The 24,159-nt window shown below is 51.4% G+C and overlaps 1 protein-coding gene across 3 annotated transcripts in view; it reads left to right on the top strand.

Annotated features, from left to right (window-relative positions):
• LOC146856251 (uncharacterized) overlaps nucleotides 1–24,159 on the top strand; it is a 259,790-nt gene that overhangs the window by 221,557 nt on the left and 14,074 nt on the right. For 2 of the 3 annotated variants that reach the window (XR_014981452.1, XM_085654318.1), the window contains 4 exons: nucleotides 132–245; nucleotides 19,410–19,643; nucleotides 20,019–20,129; nucleotides 21,103–21,295. Coding sequence is in view for 2 of the 3 variants with exons in the window: in XM_085654318.1 (XP_085510444.1) it covers nucleotides 132–245; nucleotides 19,410–19,643; nucleotides 20,019–20,129; nucleotides 21,103–21,295 (652 nt within the window). In the remaining variant the exon portion in view is untranslated. Of the gene's footprint in view, nucleotides 1–131; nucleotides 246–19,409; nucleotides 19,644–20,018; nucleotides 20,130–21,102; nucleotides 21,296–24,159 lie in introns of those variants that run through there. The other variant, XM_085654319.1, reaches the window with a different exon arrangement.

The raw sequence follows: 24,159 nt of genomic DNA, 5'->3' as shown, positions 1-24,159 counted from the left end.
TCGTTTTAATCTGCCTCTTTCCTTAGCTGTCTTGTCACTTGCTACTGTTTGCTGATTTTGGAAGTGGTGATTTGTGCTGGATCCGAACAACTGACTATTGATCCCGCATTTTACCTCGTCTCCTTCCGCAGGGTTCACGGGCTCCATGTGCCAGATCGATATAGATGAGTGTGCCAGCACTCCATGCCAAAATGGAGCCAAGTGTGTGGACCGCCCCAACGGATATGAATGTAGATGTGCTGAAGGTGAGTAGATTTGTGTATATGTGTGTTTGTGCGCCTGCCTGTGTGTAGTGCCTAAATACTACTGAGGTGGCTGGATCCCCTGAATGTTAAGTGATGGGAACAAATTGTGTGATGGATCCGGTGGCAAGAACCCAAGCTCGTTAGATTTGCTTCACACTAATTAAATTTAGGTTGAAAGTTAACTGTTCCCTGTAATCATCAGTGTGTAATTTATGGATCACAAGTGCGTATTCCAACATGATCTAGGCAATCGTCTGATGTTGCCACATTCACAATCAATTGGGTGATAGGGATATCATTATTGAAAACACTAGGAAATGACAAAATTGTGACAGTATCCCCTATATTAAACGTCCTTTTTTTAATAAATCCTATTTATGAAGTTACATGCTGCTCATAATGTAGCTATGTAGTGGTTAGGCTCAGAATTGCATCTCGTCACAAATGAATCATTAGAGTGTTGATGTAAACTTGTAAAGCCTACAATGGGCGTCCTCGGGATATCTGAATTCTTCCATTTTACGGTTGTGAAGCAGGAGTGGTGCCTGGAGAAGAACGATAGTCACCATGGAGCGTTTGCGGACCAGAAATGGTGCCGAAGGATGTTTGACTGCTAGTGAAGCAGCTCACACAGAAGACCCCTATTTTGTTATTCATTTTCAAGCCCATTTCGATGATTTCCAAGTCTTGTAAAGAAGAGAATGACTTCTGTTTTGCTGTTAGTGTTAATCAACAGTGGGCGTGGATATACCTGCACACATCCTGTAATCTTGCACGGATCCGCAATCAAACCAGAAGTAAAGTTTGTGTACATTTCAGGTTTCAAAATGCTTAAACCCGTTCTTTGGGTTGCTTACACATAGGTGTTACAGCAGAGATAAAAAAATATATATATTTCACATGGACGGATTTCGAATGTGAACAATAGGAGAGTGAAAGATTCAAGGTAACATGCTCTTTGGTCTGCTTCACAGCTGGCCTAACGCAGTGGGAGAGTATAAGCTGAAGAAGGGGTCCAAGTGCGTGGCTTTGTGGGCTTCAGCTCTGTGCCATATTGAGTCCTTCTTAGCAAGCTTATTGTCAAAGCCTAGGGTTTTCAGTCAAGAATTATGTTTTTGGCCCAAACAACCAATCAATAGATGGCAGTTACGTGTAGCATGCTACTCTATAACAAGGTACAAGCTGCAAAACAACTGTTGGTGCTTAAGTAGCTCTTGTCCTCAGTACATAAACCAAGGTTTCTAGGCAGCAAGACTTGTATATCTTACCAGGGCTAGTGATGCTGTGGCTAGTTACGCAAGTATGGTAAGACCCTGTTGGTTTTTAATCATGAGAGCAGGTTTGTGATACAGGGTTTGAGAGACTCCATAACACTTAGAATGGGCTTTGTCCTTTCCTACTTGGACTGCAGGGGACCATGTGCGGGTTGAATGTTCTCTTAGGCGGGCTCATGGTCTTAGGAGGGCTCATGGTCTTAGGAGGGCTCGTGGTCGAAGGAGAACTCGCTGTCTAAGCTTCCACAAAATCATGGATTTTCTACTCGTTTAATTGTGGACCAGGGAGCATAACTGCTCTTATTTTCCTCGACTAAAATTTGTGGCTGCCTGATGCACTTAAAAAAAATTGATCTATTCTTGTTGAAAACCACTTTTCCTCCACTCTGGCTGAAACCCACCCTCTCCCCTTTCTTGTGCTGTTTTACTGTACTTTGTATCACGCTCCAACCAGGAAAACTTAGACAAGAATATCTGTGAACAATTTACAAACTATCTAGACCAGTTCAGACAGGGCCTTCTTCTCCAGCCAAAGTGTGGTAAAGATTGCAAAAGCAATCCTGATTGGAGGGAGCGTTTTGATATGAAAATAAGCTTTCATTTTTGTAGGCCTGGCATTCGGCTTGTCTCCCCCAAACTATGAAAAATACCGGTGCATGAGCTTGTAATATATTTTACAGTTGCAGAAAGATCATGGTCAGAGGTGGAAAGAACCAGGACGATACTTGGAGTATAAGAATGCTTTATAAATGTCCATCCAATCGTTAATTTGCTGGGCCAAGGCGAGGTCTAGACTTGGAAGAGACCGATGGTGCAGAACCTGATTTGGAAGAAAAGAAACCTGAACTGCTCAGTAATGGGAGAGAAGCATACTTTTAGTCAAGGGGGCATACATTGATGCCCAGCTGACTGAATCCTGGTGGCAGATGTTTCAAGGGATTGATACAGTTTGGCTAGAATCACCGAGGGTATGACTGCAACCTCTGGATCTAGGAGCTGATGCAACACATTACCGGATTGCAAGGGTGTCATTTCTGCACTGTTCACACTTTCCCAGATACTCCAGAAACTCTTATATAAGCCCAAATTCATCCCAGGAGGAACCGTTTTTTTTTTCTACACGAAGTATTGGCGTGTCCAGTTTGCTGTCTTGAGTACTAGATTCTGAAACTGTTGCCTTGATCTTCTTCGCTCTAGCTGTTCCAGGGATATTCATCTTTACGGTAGTGCTTATTCACTAACCATACATCCCAGCTCCCAGAGGACACTACTTGAGTCAGTAGATTTAGTTGGTGCCCTTGGTTCTCTTGATGCTTCCATCAACCCAAATATTGCCTGCAGCTGTAACCAGCTCTGAAATGAAGTCCCTCTATTTTGGTTCCCATGGTGGACCTTGCCGTGGGTGCACTCTCCGACAAGCACCCTGAAGCAGCTGTAATGCTGATTGGTCTCCTCTTTCAGTCGCTGTACCCACTGCACCAGAATACACGGCTTCCATTTGCATCCTCTGTGCCTCACATCTGCTTTCCCTGTTCTCATGTTTCTTTTTTCCACTGGTGAGTTTGGGCAGTTTGAGTGCATGCACCATGTGCTTGGTTTTAAGAAACGCACTATATTTTTGATTCTGGTTCTGCAGATGACCTAAAGCCCCTCAGTTCCTCACGCGTGCCTCTCCTGAGCATTCTGAAAGGGTGCTGATGACCGGAGATCTTAGTCTTTTTTGAGAAACTAACTGGAGCAGGAGTAGGAAGATACTAATCCTGAGATGTGTGGACTCTGTTCTAATACCAGCTTGGGTTTTTTCAAGTGTCTAAACTGGACAGCGATAGCGGGTCTCTTGCCAACTTCATGATCTTCACCCATGTCTGTGTAAGATAACATTAGTCTAGAGTTTTAGTTGTTTCATTGTAGTTCTGAGGACTCCCCACAACTGATCAACATCTGGGTGCCAACTTATATTGAACAGTTTTAGGGTTGGCCACAACTGGCCCATTGGACACAGCAGGCGTGTTTTTTCTCATTTTACAGGTCTTGAGTAAGAGGTCAAGCGCTACATTTGAAAGTAGTATGAATAACTGAGTTTTTCCCCGCTTCCAGCCCTGGTACAATACTTGATCCTGTGTCAAAGTCTCCAAATATTGCATTGTCTGAGTCAGGTGATGTACTGCTGATGTATTAACTTTGATGCTGGGATCCTCAAAGTCCTTCAGACTGCTTGGATAAAGGATGGGTAGGCGACCTGAGACAGCAGATTCGTTTCTCTCATACATTGATTATTTTCATGGACCTTCTGTTGACTGTCTTGGGGGACACTGGTGCTGTACGGGTGTCCGCTTTCTCTCTAGAGAATTAGAGGCTAAATCTTAACCTATAGTGTAAAACGATAGATGAGTGACACATTTACTAGGTATTGTCCTTACACCTCTGTGCAAAGACTATGCCTGCTCTTCAAGGACTGGCCAATTTGCTGATGTCGGTGGCAAGACGCATACCAGCAGAATCATAGAGCAAAGCCGATGATGCAGTTAATATTGGGGTGTGCGTTTACTGCCAAAGTTATACTGACTTCCTGTTCATTTGTTAGAAAACTCCTTGAAGTTCAGCACATTCAGACACAGACTTTTTTTGTCTGCTATTCTTTATTTAGTTATTGAGCTTGGGGTGGGGGCACAAGTATGTAGGGAACCCCATGTCACTTATGCTCTAAAACCGAGCCGCTGTGGGGTTCACTGAAATCTGCTTGGAAATATTAGAGCTAGATTCACCCTCCTGCAGGGTCGCTTCCGTCTACATCAAGGCACTGGGCACTGGCAGAGGACTCTGTGCCACAGACTGCTCAATCCCCGCATTGTTTGAATCGGCACAAGTGAGCATCTAACAGGGTGTATGGATCCGTGATGGGTAATTTGTGAGACTCCCGTCTCTAGTTGGGGACAAGTGAGGGGCAATGATTGATGAGCTATTCCATGAAATTAGTCAGGAAGTGAGTGAGTCATGATTCAAGAGGGGAAGGGGATGAGTCATGATTCAAGGGGGGAAGGGGGTGAGTCATGATTCAAGGGGGGTTGAGTCATGATTCTAGGGGGGGGTGAGTCATGATTCTAGGGGGGGTGAGTCATGATTTTAGTGGGGGTGAGTCATGATTCTAGGGGGGGGGGTGAGTCATGATTCTACGGGGGCGGGTGAGACCTGATTCAAGGTGGGGGGTGGGGGGGCTGAGATGGTTCAAGGTGGGGGGCTGAGATGGTTCAAGGTGGGGGGCTGCGATATGATCCAAGCTGGGGGGGTCATTTATGATTCAAGGGTGGGGAGTCATGATTCAAGGTGGGGGGTGAGATGATTCAAGGTCGGAGGTAGTCATGATTCAAGGGGAGGTGAGACATCATTTAAGGTAGAGGCCAGTCATGATTTCATCATCATCATAATGGAGGAGGTGATACCCAGCCTTATCCTAAGTGTCGTACCCTCTTACCTCATTGCGCAGGGCTTTAGCTCTCTCGCGTTCTTCTTGGGCGAGAGTCACTACTTTTGTAAATGGGGCGGTCCAGACAATCTACTTTAAAAGAATTGGAAAGTCAAACTTTGTTACCGCCTGTGGAGTTGTGCCCCTCAGTCAGGCGGGACAGAGAGAGCTTGGGCCCATCCCCGATGGATTCTCACAATAAGACCCCGAAGGGTCCTTACTGCGCCCCCTCCTCTCCGAGCCGGCCATTGTGCAGGGCTGGCTGCTTAGCATTCAGGAGGCTGCGAGCAGGGACTGCAGGAGAGCCTTTTGAGGTATGACCACTATTGTGTCTGCCTCATAGCCAGTGTTCACCCATGACCAAAGGAGGCCTGTGAATGGCCCTTGTTCCCGGCCCCTCTCCCACTCGGAGCAGAGGCCCCAGTCCACGCCAAAGGGGCTTTCAGGCAGAATGTGGGAACTTGGTGCAGTTTTCTTAGGGGACTGGTGAGGGGTGAAGGAGTGGCAGCTGCAGGAGAATATTCCGATGGGAGTAAGATGTCACTTTAATGAGCATTGGAGCCGAGTTTATTTTTTTTGTTATCAAACGTTTATTAATTTTTAACAGGTCGTGCAAGAGGCAATACACAGCTTATGCGCCTACAACCTTATAGGCCGGCAGCGAACAGCTTACACACAGCAGAAAGCAATTTCAGAGTCAGGGAAGCCTGGGGGACCCAATGATGCCCCGGAGGTAGGTCTATGAGCTGGCGGTCCCTAGCCAGGATCCCCCGTAGAGGCCCTATACCCTGCGCGAGCCCTCCATCTGACAAGAGAGTGTAAAACATTACAATATTCGCCAAGCTAAGGCAACCTAGTCGAACGACACCAAGCTCGCCCTTAGGGGCCAATGGTCCTGTCATTCTAGAGACTTCACTTGGCACCGTCGCCATGCATTTCCCTGTGAGCGCAGCTGTATTCACATGCAGCTTGTCTCGTATATTATACAGTTTGGGCACGGCAAGCAGTGCATCTTTACGTATCGCGCCCGTCGAACGGACAGCATGTAGGGATACTTTCCATCATGTCCTCCATGATTCCCCATTTATAGCCTGCAGTGAGTATAGCATGAGAGGGCTGGCAACCGCCAAGCGCTGTATGGCATAGGCTTGCTAGTATCCAACAGGGTCGTATCGGGTATTGCATAGGGCAGCAACCAGCATGCAAGTCATGGCACAGTAACAACAGATTAGGAACCACTCAGTCTTCCTCGTGCTGTGTTCGTGCTAAAGCTATCCACCACCGCACCTGCAGCAAATAGATAGAAAAGAGGCGACCAACCAACTAATGGCGAGGGGAGACAGAACAAAAGGGTAAGAAGGAGGGGGTGAGGGGTCTAGGGGAGGAGGCTCAGCATGGGGGGTGGGGAAGTGCGGGTCCCACCAGTACCACAGGGCATAGGCCGGAGGTCCAGGCTACCCAGGGGCGGGTTCCCCCCTTAGCCCGGGGGTGTCTGGAAGGGTCGGAGACCCCGAATTGTTTGCCTGTCACCATAAATTCCCTGGCTCGGTAGGGTCCACTACATCATCGAAGAGCTTCAGGGCTCGGAGCCGTGGAGGTTGCAGTCTCGTATGCTCTAGTCTCCCCAAATGGTCGATCAAGGGCTTCCAACGCTGGCGATACTTGGTATCACGGAGTTGAAGACGTGCCGTGAGGAACTCCATCGCCACCACATGCCACAGGCGGGTAAACCATACATTGATTGAGGGTGTGTCGGGTTTCTTCCAATAGAGAGCCACTGTTTGTTTCACAGCACCCAGCATGTGGAAGCTAAGGTGTCGGTCACGGCCCGTCATAGCCCGTAGAGTCGTCGGCCGAAGGCCCAAGAGTACCACCAGCGGGTCCTCCGGGAGAGGATACCCTAAGACCTTTTTGATGTGGCTGAGGACTTCCTTCCAAAAGGTGATCAGGAGAGGGCATGTCCACCAAATGTGGATGAAATCTCCCGTCGCCTGGGTGCAGCGCCAGCAGAGGGGAGATGTCGTAGGGAACATTCTTTGGAGCCTAGTGGGAGTGTAATACCATTGGGTCATCACCTTGTAGGCCGATTCCTGTTGGGGAATGCTACGTAGGATCTAGGGAATGTCGCTCCAGAGTCGAGACCATTGGGAAGGGGTAACACCTGAGCCAGTGACGTTGTGCCATCTCACCTGGTAGGGATGGGTATCCGGTCGCTGTGCGTGTTGGAGCACCTTGTATATGCGAGAGATCAGCCCCTTGTAGGTGCCGAAAGTACGCGCCAACTGCTCGAACGGGGTGTAGGCCCGCGTGGCCGCCTGCGCCAAGGAAAAGCCCTGTATCCAATGGCGTAATTGTATATACTGGAATTTGTCCCTCTCCGTAAGCCCAAACTCCAGCTTGCATTGAGCGAAGGTTTTGAGACAGTCCCCAACGAATAGGTCACGGATCGTCCTGCAGCCAGTTTCCGTCCAATTCGCGAAATAGGGAGGGCGATCCGCCGGCGGGAACTGCGGATTACGAGCTATCGGGGTGTGGGGAGACGGGAAAGTGGTCAGGCCCCGACGAACTGCCACCTTGTCCCAGATTTCAAGGACCGTTTTGGTAGGAACCGCCATGTAAGCACTACGGTGACGAGCCTCTCGGGGTAACCAGGCGTGATCCCAGAGTGGACGACAAGTGACTGCCCGATCCATGTGGAACCACACCTTTTCACTCTCCCACGCCCCCCATTCCAATACATAGCGGAGCTGGGACGCGCAGTAGTAATCTAAAAGGTTGGGGCAGGCCAGCCCTCCCCGATCCCGAGGGAGTTTCAGGATCCTATTGGAAAAGCGGGGTTTCTTCCCCCCCCATATGAATGTGGTGAGGTCACGCCGCAGCCCCTGGATGTGGTGTTCCGGAATAGGAGTCGGCAAGGTTTGGAAGAGGTATAGGATCTTTGGCAAGATAGACATTTTAACCGTGTTCAGCCTGCCAAGCCAGGAGAGGGGCAGGACCTTCCATGATCGGAGGTCGGCCAAGACTGAGAGCTTGTATTCCTGCCAGTTGGCCTGCGTCCAAGTATCCAGGTCCGGAGTTAGGTTAAGACCCAGGTACCGTACCGACTTGCTCGCCCATTGGTACGGAACAGAGGCCCGGATCGCCGCAAGTTCCTCGTCCGGAATCGTAAGGTTAAGGGCCCAGGACTTCGTGTGATTGATTTTCAGCCCAGAGGCACTTTCAAAGGTTTGGAGTAACGAGTGGACCGCTGGCAGCGAGCGCGGGGGGTCAGAGAGAGTAAGGAGGAGGTCGTCCGCAAATAGAGCGATTTTGTGCTCAACCCCCCGAAGAGATATGCCACCTATATCTGGCGACTGGCGTATCCTAATGGCCAGAGGTTCCACCACAAGGGCGAACAGCAGGGGCGAGAAAGGGCAACCCGCCGAGTACCTCTGCAAATGGGGAAAGGCTGCGTGAGTTGGCCGTTGACCCGCACTCTGGCCATTGGTGAGATATAGGGGGCCATGATACGTGCCACCATCTTAGGGCCCAACCCCACCTTCCGCAGGACCGCCCTGAGGAAATTCCAGTCCACTCGGTCGAAGGCCTTTTCCGCATCGAGTGATAGTAAGCATGCTGGGATCTTCCAGTGTTTGGCCTTCCCCACTATGTGCGCTATGCGGCGCACATTGTCTGCCCCCTGGCGTTGGTGGATAAACCCCACCTGGTCGGGCTCAATGAGGTTCGGGAGGTGGGCACTAAGCCGTTTAGCCAGGATTTTGGTGTACAATTTCAAGTCTGTGTTTAATAGTGCAATAGGCCGGTAAGAGGAGCAAAGGGTATGATCCTTCCCGGGCTTCGGAATGAGGGCTATTTCAGCCACTGCCATGTCCGCCGAGGGCCCCACTGATTCCGCGAACGAATTGAAGAGGCGCAGGAGGTACGGCTGTAATTGCGGCAAAAAGGCCCGATAGAAAGACACCGGCAGCCCATCCGGGCCTGGCGTTTTGCCGAGCGGAAGATCCATCAGGGCTTCTGCCATTTCCGTCCGGGTGATAGAGGCCTCCAGGGTCTCAGATTGACGCTTGCTCAGCGGTTCCCATCCACAGGCGTCAACCGTTTCCGATATCAGATCCGTCGCCGGCAGGTCGCTCGCATAGAGAGCCGCATAATAGTCGCGGAATGTTTGGAGCTTTGCCGGTTCTGCAATAGCCCATGACCCGTCCGTCTTTTGCAGCTTGGCAATATGGGCTCGAGCCGCTCGTGTTCGCAGGCGCCGCGCCAAAACAGCACCCACCTTATCTCCGCCCTCGTAGTACCGCTGTTTGAGTGAAAGCAGGGCGCGCTCAGCCTTGTTGGTCCGGTGCGCGCAGAGCTGCCCGCGTAGGACGGCCAAGCGTCTCTTACGAGACGCCATCGGGCGCTCTTGGTCCAGCTTCTCTAATGTCTTAACTTCCCGCTCGATTTTGGTTTCATAGAGCCGGGCTTCACGCGCCCTGGCGGCAGCTATTGCCGTAAGGGCACCCCATACCGTAGCCTTAAAGGCATCCCAGAGGAGAGGGAGGGGAGTCCCCGGCACGTCGTTATCCGCGAAATACGCCAGGATGGCCGCCTGGACCTCCTCCCTATCCACCGGGTCGCGAAGGACGTGGTCCGGGAATCTCCAGCGGCTCAATCGCGTCGGGCGAGTGGAACACTCCCGTATAAGCAACTCCACGTGAGCGTGATCTGAGATCGAAATGTTGGAGTGGGACACCAATATGATGTCTTTAAGCAAGGAGTGCGACGCAAAGAGAAGGTCGATGCGAGAGTATGAGCGGTGTACATGGGAGTAGAAGGTGTAGTCCCGCAGTCCCGGAGAGTAGTACCGCCAGGTGTCCACCAAGTTTAAGGAAGTGAGGGAGCTCTTCACCGCCGCAGACATAGCCCCCGTCCCGTGGAACGCCCCCCCCACAGCGATCCATCTCTGCGTCCCACACCAAATTGAAGTCCCCTCCAACTATGAGGTCGGTGTCTACTGGCTCAAGGTGTTCCCTAATGATCCCGCGTAGAAAGGCATCTTGACCCTGGTTGGGGGAATAGATATTGCACAAAGTGAGTGGGTGATTCCCTCTCCGGAGCTCCACCCACAAAAACCGACCCTCGGCATCTCTGCTGACCCTAGTGTCTCCCCGGAGGAACCCCGCCCTACAAAGGATGGCTACTCCCGCTGACTTAGTGTTGGCCGAGGACCAGAACTGATGGGGGAAGCGGGGGTGCGCCATTCGCACCACATCCGATTTGAGAAGGTGGGTTTCTTGGAGGAAAATGACGTCGGGGTTCTGCAGGAGCAAATAGCGCCATATTTGGCGTCTCTTATTGGGTGAATTAAGCCCTTTCACATTGAGGGAGACAATCTTCCAAGAAGGCGAGTCAGTCATTGACGCAGAACCACTAGCAAGGCATCTTTCATGCCGTTCCTCTCAGTCGTGAGTCCCCCCCACCAAAAGGATACGGAAAGAAAGGGAGAGGAGAGAAGGGGAACATGGAGATGTCACTCTCCCAGAAATAGGAGTGGGGGTTAATCATCGCTTATCTGTAGATCCATGATGTCGAGGGTCCGCTCTGGACCACCGCCGCAGCCGTACAGGTGTCACGCCAGAGACTAGGCAGGTGTGCGCCCCCCAGGGGGACTTCCCGGGCGTCGTGAGAGGCAGGACCAGGGCCGCCACAAGTAGTCCATGCCCACAGCCATCTCAGTGCCCAAGCTGCCACCAGAGAGGAGGTTCCACCAAGAAATCATTCATTTGGAGGCGAGCGCTTGCGATCCAGATGGGGACGGGCCGCCCTCCAGGGATTTGATGTGCTCTATGATGTCTTGCTTGTCCCGGGAGGATCGGCTGCCATCCGGCGAGGAGGGGTGCCTAGGGCGGCGCACCGTGGACCACTGCGGCTTCAGAGGGACGCGGAGGCCAGCAGGTCGACGAGAGGGGCTAGCCGGCGGGGAGTCTGGGATCTGAAGCAACTGGGCCGCCTCTCGATAGGAACGCAGCACACGACGCTTAGATTCCCACTGGAACATGAGGGCAAAGGGATGGGCCCATTGATAGCGAATGTTGAGCTCCCTCAGCTTGTCCGTAATGGGCCGGAAGTCCCGCCGGCGCCGGAGGGTAGTAAGGGCCAGGTCTTGAAACAGCTGGATGGGCTTGCCCCCACAGAGGATTTCAGGTTTGCTTCTAGCCGCTTTGAGAATTGCTTCTTTCTCGACGAAGAAGTGGACCCGTGTCAAGATGTCAGGGATGAGTCCTGGCCTTCCAGACGGTCCGGAGACCCTATGCGCACGGTCCAAGGTGGGCGGCGAAGTGTCATCGTCACCTCGAATATCCTGGAGCAGGTCCGCCACAAATGATATGATGTCCGCTCCTTCTGCTCCAGTTGGCACCCCCCGTATGCGTATGTTGTTTCGGCGCCCCCTATTTTCCAAATCTTCTTGCTTGATTTGTAGCTCGACATGTTGTTCTTCGAGAGTGGCGAGTCGCTGCCATAGGCGTTCTTGGTCTTCCGTACGTGCGTCCAAGGTTTTCTCCAAGTCATCGACCCGACCCCCTAGTTCCCCCACATCTCTCCGCAGCTCCTTGACACAGGCCTGGACCTCCGTGCGAAGTGACCCAATTTCCGTTTTGAGCTCCTGCATGAACGACGCCATGAAGGATTGCGTGACTGGCGCTGCAGAGGCCCCAAGGTCCGATAATGCTGCACTCGTCGACGGTGCATTCGGCTTACTCCACAAGTCCCTGACCGAGGCGTCCTTGGGGGCCGCGGGCGGCTCCTTCACTGGCTTCGTGCGTGTCATGCTGCAAGAGTGTCAGAGGGCAGCGTCCCAACGGGGAGGAGCAGGGACCCCGGAACCGCCGAACGCACACTCAGCGTAAAACGCAGGCCACTGGGCTACGCAGTCCATTAATGGCAGTGGGGCCCCGTTCCAAATGGCCCTCCAGATGTTGCGCAGCCGGGAAAGGGGAGCGTCAGGTTCTCAAACCACTGCGTGGTGCATGGCTGTCGGACAGTCAACCTGCCCCCCAAATGAGGTCCCACCAACTCAGTCAAACGGGGGAGGTGCAGTGGGGGCGCAGCAGCACCCGGCGGCTCGCCGCTCCAGTCCCGGTCCACTAGGTGGGGCCCCGATCAGTCCATCAGCCGGGCCCGGGGGGCGCCTTCACGCGGAAGCTAGCCTCTCTCCCCACCCCTGACAGCCCGGGCAGGCTCCACGCAGATCCAGGCCACCGCGCCCCAGGCAGAGGCGCACTCCCGCCGTCCTCACTTAGGCCTCAAGTCGAGCCGGTCGGGGGTCCCAGAGCAACCCCCAGGGACAGCGCGGCAGTGCGGGGCTCCGTGATCCCTCTGCGGCAGCTTGCTCTCGCGTCCCAGCTCTCCCCCGAGCACCGGTAATCGCAGGTATCCAGGGCGAAGTGCAGCAGGCGCCAACCGGGGCGCAGTGAGGTAGGGCACCGGACACTCCCAGGGTAAGGGCCCAGCAGACAGCCAGCGATAGTTCACCGGAGCCCGGCTCAGCAGGGGCGGTGCTTTCCTCCAGTCGCCATCCACACCAGGCCGCCTCGTACGCCAACCTCTCCGCCAGGCCGCATCCACGTAGCAGACAAAATGGCGGCGGGCGCTCTTCAGCCACCGCACTGCGCCCCCAGTCACACCAGCCAGCCAGGCGTCCCCCTCAGGAAGCCGCCACTCTCTCTCCTCAAGTTCGGGTCGCTCCTTTCACCCAGCGCCGTCGGCAGCCTCCGCCGGGCCCGCAGCGAGCCCCCAGCGCACCCGGGAGCGTCCCGGCCTACCAGGTCTCGACGCTGGAGATCACCGCCTCCGCTCGGGCCCCGAAGTCGTCACTCCCACAGCTAACGCAGTCCGGGGTCCTCTAGTATCGGCGCCCTCCGGCAAGGAGTCTGCAGCAGCCACCAGCGCGACGCCTCCTCCGCTCCGGACTCGCCCAGCTCCGGGCGCGCAGATCGGGTGCAAAGAAAATGGCGGCCTGCCCGGCCGGCACCCGGCTCCTCGTCCGTGCGGTGTAAGTCAGCCTCAGCAGCCACCGCCGACCGCCTAGACTGGTGCCCTCAGTGTTCCGCTCTCCCCGGGCTGTGCCCCCGGTCCAAGTGTCGCCGTCACACTGCTGTAAGTGGCAGTTGATAACAGCGGCGGTCCGGAGCGGCCACGACCTGCGTCCTACTCCATTCCTGGCGAGACCACGCCCCTTATTTTTTTAATTATTTGTGGTTTTATGTTTTTTTTTTTTTTTTTGTTTCTTTGGAACTCCCTTTTAACTTGGTGAAGATGCTTAACCTTCGAGTCTGTCCAGTTTGCTTTGTCTTAGTTATTTATTATTGTAGTATTAAAAAGCCTGAAGTAGAACTCGGCAATGTCAGAACTCCATAGATTGATTTAGAAGAACAGACCAAGAGCATAATTGTCATAAACATTTACAAGGACTGCACTAACAATCTGCTATCTCAAAAACAAAAAAACTATATATATGTACGTGTGTGTGTATATATATATATATATATATATATATTCAATGAAAAAACCATAGGTTTCACACATGTTATAGTTAGCTGGAAATTTTACTGATAAAAAACCAATGAAATTCCCCCGTTATAGTTACTGTAGGCAACTATAACTCACGCGACCGTAATCCTCTGCTGATGCTAATACTGTATTTAGACACTTATTTGCCCATGTCTTCTTCCATTAAATTTTAGCTATACATATTTTACAAATTTTTTTTTTGCATAAAGACACATATGTCATCAGCAGAGGATTACGGTCGCGTGAGTTATAGTTGCCTACAGTAACTATAACGGGGGAATTTCATTGGTTTTTTATCAGTAAAATTTCCAGCTAACTATAACATGTGTGAAACCTATGGTTTTTTCATTGAATTAGCAAGGTTTTTTAAATGCTAATTCCTAACTATAACGTGTGTGAAACCTATGGTTTTTTCAGTGAATTTGTACGGTTTTTTAAATGCTAAGTTACTTTACGCCATTCGTGGCGTGCACGCCCACTTAACGCAGTTCGTTCCGTGCGCGCACGGTGAGCACGCGGTGCGCTTCGCGCACCGCGCGCCCACTTTACGCAGTTAGTGCCGTACACGCAAGGTGGGCACGCAGTGCGCTACGCGCACCGCGTGCCCACGTTACGCACCGTGCGCACAAGGAGGACATATTATGCGCTTCCTTGTGATAGGTAATCTGTTAAATTTAATTTGTAAGTGATGACAATAATATGCCATGCACAGAGAGTTTTTTTTTATTTATTTAGCGTAAGCGCACCGTACGCGTACGGTAAGCGTAATCGGCGAAATTTTCAAAAAATAAAAATTTACCGTTTTTGGCCTTGGGGGATCTTTGAGGACTCAACTAACATGGCTATGTGCATGGGCGCTGTCTAAACAGCCCCTTTATATGTTTTTTGCCTTTGTTTACAGCCCCCCCCCTCAGAGTGCGAGAGAGAAAATGGCGGCCGCCGCTTCCTGGTTTCGACCGATTCGAATGTTTACTTAGATGTAACAGCCAATCAGAATCGCGCTCGCGCACGCCACCGTACGCGTACGGTAAGCGTACCGTAAGCGCACCGTAAGCTGGCTCAGATATATATATTGATTTAAAGGCTATTTTCTCAGAATCTACTGAACAGATTTACACCAAACCTACAAAAGGCACTTCCTTGACCTGAGGACTACCTCTCTGCCAAATTTCTAGTAATTCTGTTCAGCCGTTCGGGCTGTAGCCCTGTCTAAAGGTCCTATGGAAAAATGCATAGGAAAAACGCGTTTTGGGACCCCCCTTTTATCTCAGCCCCCGCTTGACGAATCACCCCGAGACTTTCAGGGTGGGAGCGGAGCGTAGCGCCCCACCTATTTTGAAAAATTCGCGAGGATTCGTCGACCGGCGCCAAAGTTATTCAAAATAGAATGTTGCGGATTTCCTATGGAAACGTGGTCCTAACTATAACTACCTACTGGCGACCGCCAGTAGGTAATATATATATGTATGTATGTATGTATGTATGTATGTATATATTTTTGCAGCGTGAATCTTTCTGGATTCACTATGCTGTGCATTATTCCGCGATCTGGTGGTTGGGTCCGGATTCGTAGTCTTTGTGTTTTTTTTTTTTTTTGTAGCCCCGGTGGGCGTCGACGTCCCACCATTTGGTGTACCTCTCGTGACGTCGTCGTGCTTCCTGTGAAAGTCCCACCTTGGTGCGCCATCTTCAGATTCTTTTTTCCGCCAGGCCGTTTCAGGACTTTGCAGTGAGGTAGAAGGAGCGCCCTCCGCTGTTGCTTTGGCGGATGCAGGGGGTGTGTGAGATGGAGGCAGAACGCAGGTGTCTGGAGGGCTGGTGGAAGCTCATGCGGTGGTTAATGCGGAGTGTCTGGCATGGGGGAGGTTATGGAAGAGCACCTAGCTTGCTAAGAGCTTCCACAGTAAACTAGACCGAGGTTCAGGAAGGAGGCGTTTAAGGCAAGGAGGGGGTGTTTTGTATGGGTGGGACAACCAGCAGCCGCTTAGCTAGACGAATGGCACAGATTTGTCATAAAAATTTAAAGATGTAAATGACTAAATAAAAGGAATTTAGGTCTATTCCTACTCCATGGACTCTTCCTAGGCATGATTTATGAAGAGTTCCCGGTGTATATCAATTGTAGAAGAGAACAAGTGTCCAGATTCTGTGTCAACTTCCTAGGTGGGGGTGGGAAGAAACGTGTTCAAGTTTCTCCTGTAAACCCCTGAAAGAAACCAATTCAGCTCTTTCCTGTAGGAGGGAAGAAGCACAGTGCAGTTGCAAAGAAGTGTTTGCCATAGTCTCCTGGCATTTTCAGGGATGGACCAAGAGTGTTGCTTCTTGAAGAGAGATTTCCAAGCAAAGTTTGTTGGTTCTGTACATTTTTCTCTCCTTTAAAGAGGGTGATGATAGCCAAATATTGTTAAAGTGCAGACCATAATTGAGGATGACCACTTTCATCAAGCATCGGCTTCAGAAAGGAGCCAATGAAACACAAGGACCATAGTGACGCAGTGAAAGCTGTTTGCCTGATATCAGTTGTGCAGCAGCATATGCTCCAAGTTGTACTGTTAAATGTATTTTTGAGAGCAAATGCAAGACCTATTGCATTGCAAATGCTTGTATTGCAGCATGAATCCTTTTCTGGATTCACATGCTGGGCATCATTCCGCCATCTAGTGGTTGGGTCCGGAATAGTCTTTTTTTTCTCCTTTTTAGGTCTCGGCTGCGAAGGCTGCGCTTGCGCAGTCTAGCTCCGAGATTTAATGACTTGGAGAAGAGGGGCTTGAACCCGCCCCTCTTCTCCCCTGTTCTCCATTGGCTGGCCTCTTGAATGCTGGCCAGCCATTGGAGAAGAGGTCAGTCATTCCGATTAGGCCCCGTCCTTTTCGGATCGGGGGGCGTGTTTTTTGCAAGAAGTCTCATTCTCTCCTCCAGCCAATGGCTGGAGGAGAGAAAAGACAAACACGCCCCCGAATCCGAAAATGCCGCTGCCTTTCTCCGAGGCATTTCTGCTCTGCCTCGGAGAAAGGCGGTGGTGTCTTCCGGTGCCCTCGGCTTGTTTGTGTGGTCATTTAGAGGCAATGTTCCCAGGCAAAAAGAAACGCGGGGAAGAGCAGCAGTGCTGCCTCTTATCTGAGACTGACTAGAAAACATGTCCCTGCTTCCCGAGCCTGCCATGATAAGGCGCCTCTTTATCGGCAGCCTCGGACCGCACTGAGTAAAATGTAGAGTTGTGTTTACTAGAAAGCTGCATACCAAAAATGACACACGACACCGTAGGCTGGCTGCGTGCATTGAACTTCTTAACGTTGTTTTAAGCCGAGGTCGTTGCTGTTCTTGGTCAAACAGCTCCCCTGTTTTCTAGAACTGCCCCCCGCCCTTCGTCAGGCCCCCTTCGCTCGCTGGGCCGTTTCCCTCTCTTGCTATGGGGGCCTCCCTTGAATAGGAGCAGGGAAATGAAAAGGCCAGATTACATTCAGCGGCGATGGTCTGTGGAACGGCAGATCCGCGAACAATGTCATTCAATGCAGCACAGGAAAGGGGGAAAGAAAAGAAAACCCCATGCAAATGAAAGCTGACTTCACAGTTAGGTGCCAGTGAGCACTACCAACATGGCATCATGGGGCATTCACACTGAGACCAACGTTCCAATGTGGTGGGGGAAAGTATACATGGAGGGCGGTGGCTCTGCAAGGCGCCGGGTGTCAATATGGGATCGGTGGGGGTACACAGGGCTAAGGGTAATTATTAAGGGGGGTCTCTGCAGGTCTGCGGGTTCTATGTGTGTGGGTAGTGTCCGGGCGGCAGACTCCTCCTTCCGCCCCCGCAAACTCCTCCCTTTCATCCGCCCCCTCAGGCTTTGTGCCTCTACTGCTCAGACTGGATGCTGGAACAGGCAGAGTGCGCCTGCCACCACGGTAAAGGAGGAGTAGCGTCTGGGGGCGAGAGGAGCCCCCACACTCTGGAGAATACTCCCGCACCGCATCCTCGCCGCCATGAGGCCCCACTAGTAGCCCCACTCTCCATCACCTTACAATCGTTAGCTGAAGGCAGCAGCAGCAGATGCGAAAGGACCCCTCAAGGACAAACACCCCCGACCCTCAGAAATGCTACCTGTCGCCTGCAGCATATAATGTGAAACAACTCGTGTATGTTTCACGGCCCCGCCCTCGGCTACGGCGGCCGCTGAATGAGAGAGCCTGAAATGCGTTGTGCTCAGAGAAGTGTGAAAGGGCCTCTGTTACCGGCGCTGGCGCCGCATACAAAGCAAACAGGCCTGGCAAGCCCTCATTGAAAGAGGCACCCTGGAATTAATCTGGGGAAGCAGGCTGTGCTAGGAAGTGGACTTTCCGACTGCGCGCTCTCCAACTCCGGGCCCTCCACTGTGGGCGAGTAAACACTACAGTCGGTGGCTGCGACTATCGGCGCGAGTTGGCGCCCCCGCCACCCCCATCAGACCAAAGGCTGGTTACAATGTGCGCAGTAAAAAGCGGCCCAGCAGCCATCTGTGATTAGAGGTGACAATAACCCATGTGTCTGCCTCCACTCTCCGAATACGCTGTGAGACGCACGCTGGACCTCTCAAATAAATGTTCTACAAAAATATAAAATTTGCAGCACATCTCTCGGCACAGTGCACTGGCACTTCAGTCACGCCCACTCAGCCAACGCTAAAATGTGACTGAAAATATTTTCGGTTTGTGACCTCTTTATTTATTCGGCTCAGGTTTATGCTCCAACTCCCAGATATTGTCCATACATGAATTGGCAATCTAATTCACACCAAACAAATCGTAACTCCCAATGTGTCCGGCTACAGGGTCGGTCTCACTACTGGAACGCGTCAGGACAGATCACTGCTTGCTGCACGCCATTTGCGCATGCAATGCAAAGCGATTACATCCTTTCACCACAATTTCTGGTTCGTTGTGGTCGGGAAGTACATTTTCCTATGGTTCTTAGACAATGCTTAATTTGAGCCGGTGGTTGCCGGTGGAGGCCACCAGCACTCATTTTGGGGGAAAGCCCTTATATTAACTTATCAAACTTTGACACAGAGCAACAAAGAAACAATACAAAAGGGGGGAAAAGGAGGAAGAGAAAGACGTAAAAAAAATCAGTGACATAGAGAGAAGACAGGGGAGAACGACAAAATTAAATAAAGGGTTAGGGACTGTCTGAAGGTGGATAAAAGACCCATGAGGTGAAATCAAGACTTAGCCGATAGAGACCCGTTCGAGGCCCCCTTAAAACAAGCATTTACAATGCAACGGTCTCGGCATTGTTAAAGTTAGAGCTATTGGCATTGCTCATGACATTATTTTTGTTTATGTTTTTGTTTTTAAAACATGTAGAGAAACGGCATTGTTATTTACAATGTCAATAGCTTAATCAGTGTGTGTGTAGGTGGCTCTGTGTGTGGGTGCAAATGCAATAGGTCTCGCATTTGAGAGTGATTAAGCTATTGACATTGTAAATAACAATGCCGTTTCTTTAAATGTTTAACAAAAACATAAACAAAAATAATGTCACGAGCAATGCCAATAGCTCTAACTTTACCAATGCCGAGACCATTGCATTGTAAATGCTTGTTTTTTTTCTTTCTGTTTTGGAGCGTCGTAGAACCCCCCCTCCCCCCCCCCCTCCATTTGGTGCAAGGTACGTCCCCTGTGTGACATTGGTTGTTGTATGTGGTAGCCATCTGCCTAGTAGTAATAATAGATGAGGTTGTTGGCTTCGCTGCCTCCAACACTGCTTTGAGTGGATGAGTTTCAGGGTCTGGAAGCGGGTTGCTTGTTCTAAATCTGTTATAACAAACCAAAACATGCACTTTTTAACTTTGTGTTTTTTTTTTCATATAGCAAACCCATGAAATCTTTTGTCTTCTAGGTTTTGAGGGTGTTCTTTGTGACAAGAACTTTGACGAGTGCTCTCCGGACCCGTGCCACCATGGCAAATGCGTGGATGGCATTGCCAGTTTCTCTTGCTCATGCCTATCTGGGTACACTGGGTACCGCTGTGAGAACCCTATCAATGAATGCCAAAGCAACCCGTGCCAACATGGGGGCAAGTGCATTGACCTGGTCAACAAGTACATTTGCTTCTGCCAGGCGGGCACTTCAGGTATAGTTGACTGCCTGCGCCATACACAAGTGCCTCGAGACCTCATATAAGATATTCGATGGCTTTGAATAGTTCTGTTTGGCTGGACATTTTCAGCTTCTTGTTTCCCACTTAATTCTTTTTCTTGACACTTCTGTGTGCTATCATCATATCTTTGTTTGACCTCACTGCTCCTGTTTTTGTGCTCCCTTCCACTCGGCTACTCTTCACTCACTGTCTGATTTCTCTCTTCTCTTACATCCAAGACCTTTTCCCTTTCTCTTTCCTTGGGTTTCCTCACGTCTATGCTGCCTCTTCCACCGGCTTCTATTTCGAGTTGTCGTGAGCATCTTTTAATGGTGCATTGCTCACCCTGCTTGCTGTTGCTCTGTACAGGCCCCAACTGTGAGATAAACTTTGACGACTGTGCCAGCAACCCCTGTGACTACGGAGTCTGTCGGGATGGCATCAACCGCTATGACTGTATCTGCAAGCCCGGTTTCACAGGTGAGTTCTGCAGCTGTGGCATGGGCAGTTAGTTGCCTGTGTTGATTGATTCTCCCAGGAGGGGGGCTGGAGGTAAAGGGGACAGATGGGGGTGGAGTCTAGGGGACTCTGCATTTTTGCAGTGGTCCTGGCTGCCAGTTCCTACAGCAGGACGAGACTTTTCTGGCAGGTACTGTACGGGCAACTAGTGTTCTCAGTTGCTACAAGAAAAGGGGCAGTGTTTGCAGTCTGAAGGGCGTGGTATTGCAGGTTGCGCAAGGATTCCCGCCCTCTTACTTGTTGCTGGGGCCTCTGCTGCTTGTTGTTGTATTGAAGCCCCAGTCCTCCTGTGCTTGTGGTGGAGATGCATGAGCTGATGGCTGCTTCAGGGATAGCAGTGCATGATTTGCTGCAGGAGAGCGGCCTGGTCTGACTTTGGTTACTATGGGGAGAGGAGCATCTACAGCTCGATCATGAGCGGGGAAGGTGACCGAGGTGTGGTTTGTGCTGCTGCTGTGGTGTTTTCAGGGGGTTCTCTTCTGTCTGGTTGGGGCGGGGGCAGTATGGCAGGATGTGCTGCTGGCCCTCAGAGATTAACCAGTGCATTGTACTCTTAAATACAAGTTTGGTGGCTTTACTTCCACTGAAGGCATGCTGCCTGCTGTAGCCTGCATTACCATGAGCATCTGTTGTCATTCTGAAGCATGCATTGCTTTCTGTTCGTGGGCAGTAAACATCTGATGTTACTCCTTCAGCGTACATTGGCGTGACGCCTTATACCGTGTCAATTACTGCTTTTCCTCTGCGGCTCAATGGCTTGTCTTTGAGGACAGCAGATTACCTGGACTTTAGCAGTCCAGGGCGTTTAGGCGGCATTGAAGCTAGATGGGCGTCTCTTCAGCGCTACGATACCAGCTGGCCCGCGGCCTGTGGAACGCACCTGAAGAGCACGCCGCATATCCTGTAACCTGTTGGCCTCTCTCTTCTGATCCAGGGCCCCTCTGCAATGTGGAAATCAACGAGTGCGCCTCAAACCCTTGCAAGAATGGGGGTACATGCGTGGACGGAGAGAACGGCTTCAGCTGCCTGTGCCAACAAGGCTTCCACGACCCCCACTGTTACTCGGAGGTGGATGAATGCAGTAGCAGTCCATGCGCCCACGGCACCTGCAAAGACGACATCAATGGGTAAGGGCCCTCCGCATGGGGGTTGAGCGGTAGAAGGACTGGGCAGATCCATTTCTAGGGAATCCTGGGCATTGCATTAAAGTTTCGTGAGTACTCTGTCTTTCAAAGCTCATGTGTTGGAGCTTAATTGGTTCACGCCAGTGATTGGAGTCAGACACCTGTGACTGCGTTTCGGGCTGACCTGAGCAAGAGTCCTTTGGGGCAACTTGCTGGTGTGACGAGCAGTGTGCGACCAACTTGTGTTCAAATTATTACGGCTCCCGTGAGCTATCGGGCTGACGAGCCCTGGTTCTGCACCTGCGCGCCATGAGAGGTATTTGACCTGTTTTAATTACATTTTGGCAGTCCACTCGGCACCCCTTTACATTGTCCTGCTCCCTGCTGACGAGAGGCAACTACCTCGAAACACGTGTCCAGGGATGGCTAAATGCAACACATACTTTTTTCTTTTCACACATCGTGGCATAGGCGTACCCGCCGTCGCCACTACATTCACCACAGTCCTTTGGGGCAACTTGCTGGTGTGACGAGCAGTGTGCGACCAACTTGTGTTCAAATTATTACGGCTCCCGTGAGCTATCGGGCTGACGAGCCCTGGTTCTGCACCTGCGCGCCATGAGAGGTATTTGACCTGTTTTAATTACATTTTGGCAGTCCACTCGGCACCCCTTTACATTGTCCTGCTCCCTGCTGACGAGAGGCAACTACCTCGAAACACGTGTCCAGGGATGGCTAAATGCAACACATACTTTTTTCTTTTTACACATCGTGGCATAGGCGTACCCGCCGTCGCCACTACATTCACCACAGTCCTTTGGGGCAACTTGCTGGTGTGACGAGCAGTGTGCGACCAACTTGTGTTCAAATTATTACGGCTCCCGCGAGCTATCGGGCTGACGAGCCCTGGTTCTGCACCTGCGCGCCATGAGAGGTATTTGACCTGTTTTAATTACATTTTGGCAGTCCACTCGGCACCCCTTTACATTGTCCTGCTCCCTGCTGACGAGAGGCAACTACCTCGAAACACGTGTCCAGGGATGGCTAAATGCAACACATACTTTTTTCTTTTTACACATCGTGGCATAGGCGTACCCGCCGTCGCCACTACATTCACCACAGTCCTTTGGGGCAACTTGCTGGTGTGACGAGCAGTGTGCGACCAACTTGTGTTCAAATTATTACGGCTCCCGCGAGCTATCGGGCTGACGAGCCCTGGTTCTGCACCTGCGCGCCATGAGAGGTATTTGACCTGTTTTAATTACATTTTGGCAGTCCACTCGGCACCCCTTTACATTGTCCTGCTCCCTGCTGACGAGAGGCAACTACCTCGAAACACGTGTCCAGGGATGGCTAAATGCAATACATACTTTTTTCTTTTTACACATCGTGGCATAGGCGTACCCGCCGTCGCCACTACATTCACCACAGTCCTTTGGGGCAACTTGCTGGTGTGACGAGCAGTGTGCGACCAACTTGTGTTCAAATTATTACGGCTCCCGTGAGCTATCGGGCTGACGAGCCCTGGTTCTGCACCTGCGCGCCATGAGAGGTATTTGACCTGTTTTAATTACATTTTGGCAGTCCACTCGGCACCCCTTTACATTGTCCTGCTCCCTGCTGACGAGAGGCAACTACCTCGAAACACGTGTCCAGGGATGGCTAAATGCAACACATACTTTTTTCTTTTTACACATCGTGGCATAGGCGTACCCGCCGTCGCCACTACATTCACCACAGTCCTTTGGGGCAACTTGCTGGTGTGACGAGCAGTGTGCGACCAACTTGTGTTCAAATTATTACGGCTCCCGTGAGCTATCGGGCTGACGAGCCCTGGTTCTGCACCTGCGCGCCATGAGAGGTATTTGACCTGTTTTAATTACATTTTGGCAGTCCACTCGGCACCCCTTTACATTGTCCTGCTCCCTGCTGACGAGAGGCAACTACCTCGAAACACGTGTCCAGGGATGGCTAAATGCAACACATACTTTTTTCTTTTCACACATCGTGGCATAGGCGTACCCGCCGTCGCCACTACATTCACCACAGTCCTTTGGGGCAACTTGCTGGTGTGACGAGCAGTGTGCGACCAACTTGTGTTCAAATTATTACGGCTCCCGTGAGCTATCGGGCTGACGAGCCCTGGTTCTGCACCTGCGCGCCATGAGAGGTATTTGACCTGTTTTAATTACATTTTGGCAGTCCACTCGGCACCCCTTTACATTGTCCTGCTCCCTGCTGACGAGAGGCAACTACCTCGAAACACGTGTCCAGGGATGGCTAAATGCAACACATACTTTTTTCTTTTTACACATCGTGGCATAGGCGTACCCGCCGTCGCCACTACATTCACCACAGTCCTTTGGGGCAACTTGCTGGTGTGACGAGCAGTGTGCGACCAACTTGTGTTCAAATTATTACGGCTCCCGCGAGCTATCGGGCTGACGAGCCCTGGTTCTGCACCTGCGCGCCATGAGAGGTATTTGACCTGTTTTAATTACATTTTGGCAGTCCACTCGGCACCCCTTTACATTGTCCTGCTCCCTGCTGACGAGAGGCAACTACCTCGAAACACGTGTCCAGGGATGGCTAAATGCAACACATACTTTTTTCTTTTTACACATCGTGGCATAGGCGTACCCGCCGTCGCCACTACATTCACCACAGTCCTTTGGGGCAACTTGCTGGTGTGACGAGCAGTGTGCGACCAACTTGTGTTCAAATTATTACGGCTCCCGTGAGCTATCGGGCTGACGAGCCCTGGTTCTGCACCTGCGCGCCATGAGAGGTATTTGACCTGTTTTAATTACATTTTGGCAGTCCACTCGGCACCCCTTTACATTGTCCTGCTCCCTGCTGACGAGAGG

Source organism: Triturus cristatus, chromosome 4_1, assembly GCF_964204655.1.
Source record: "Triturus cristatus chromosome 4_1, aTriCri1.1, whole genome shotgun sequence".
NCBI lineage: Eukaryota > Metazoa > Chordata > Amphibia > Caudata > Salamandridae > Triturus > Triturus cristatus.
The sequence above is the reverse complement of the archived record's forward strand: the minus strand, read 5'-3'. Positions and strand labels throughout refer to the sequence as shown.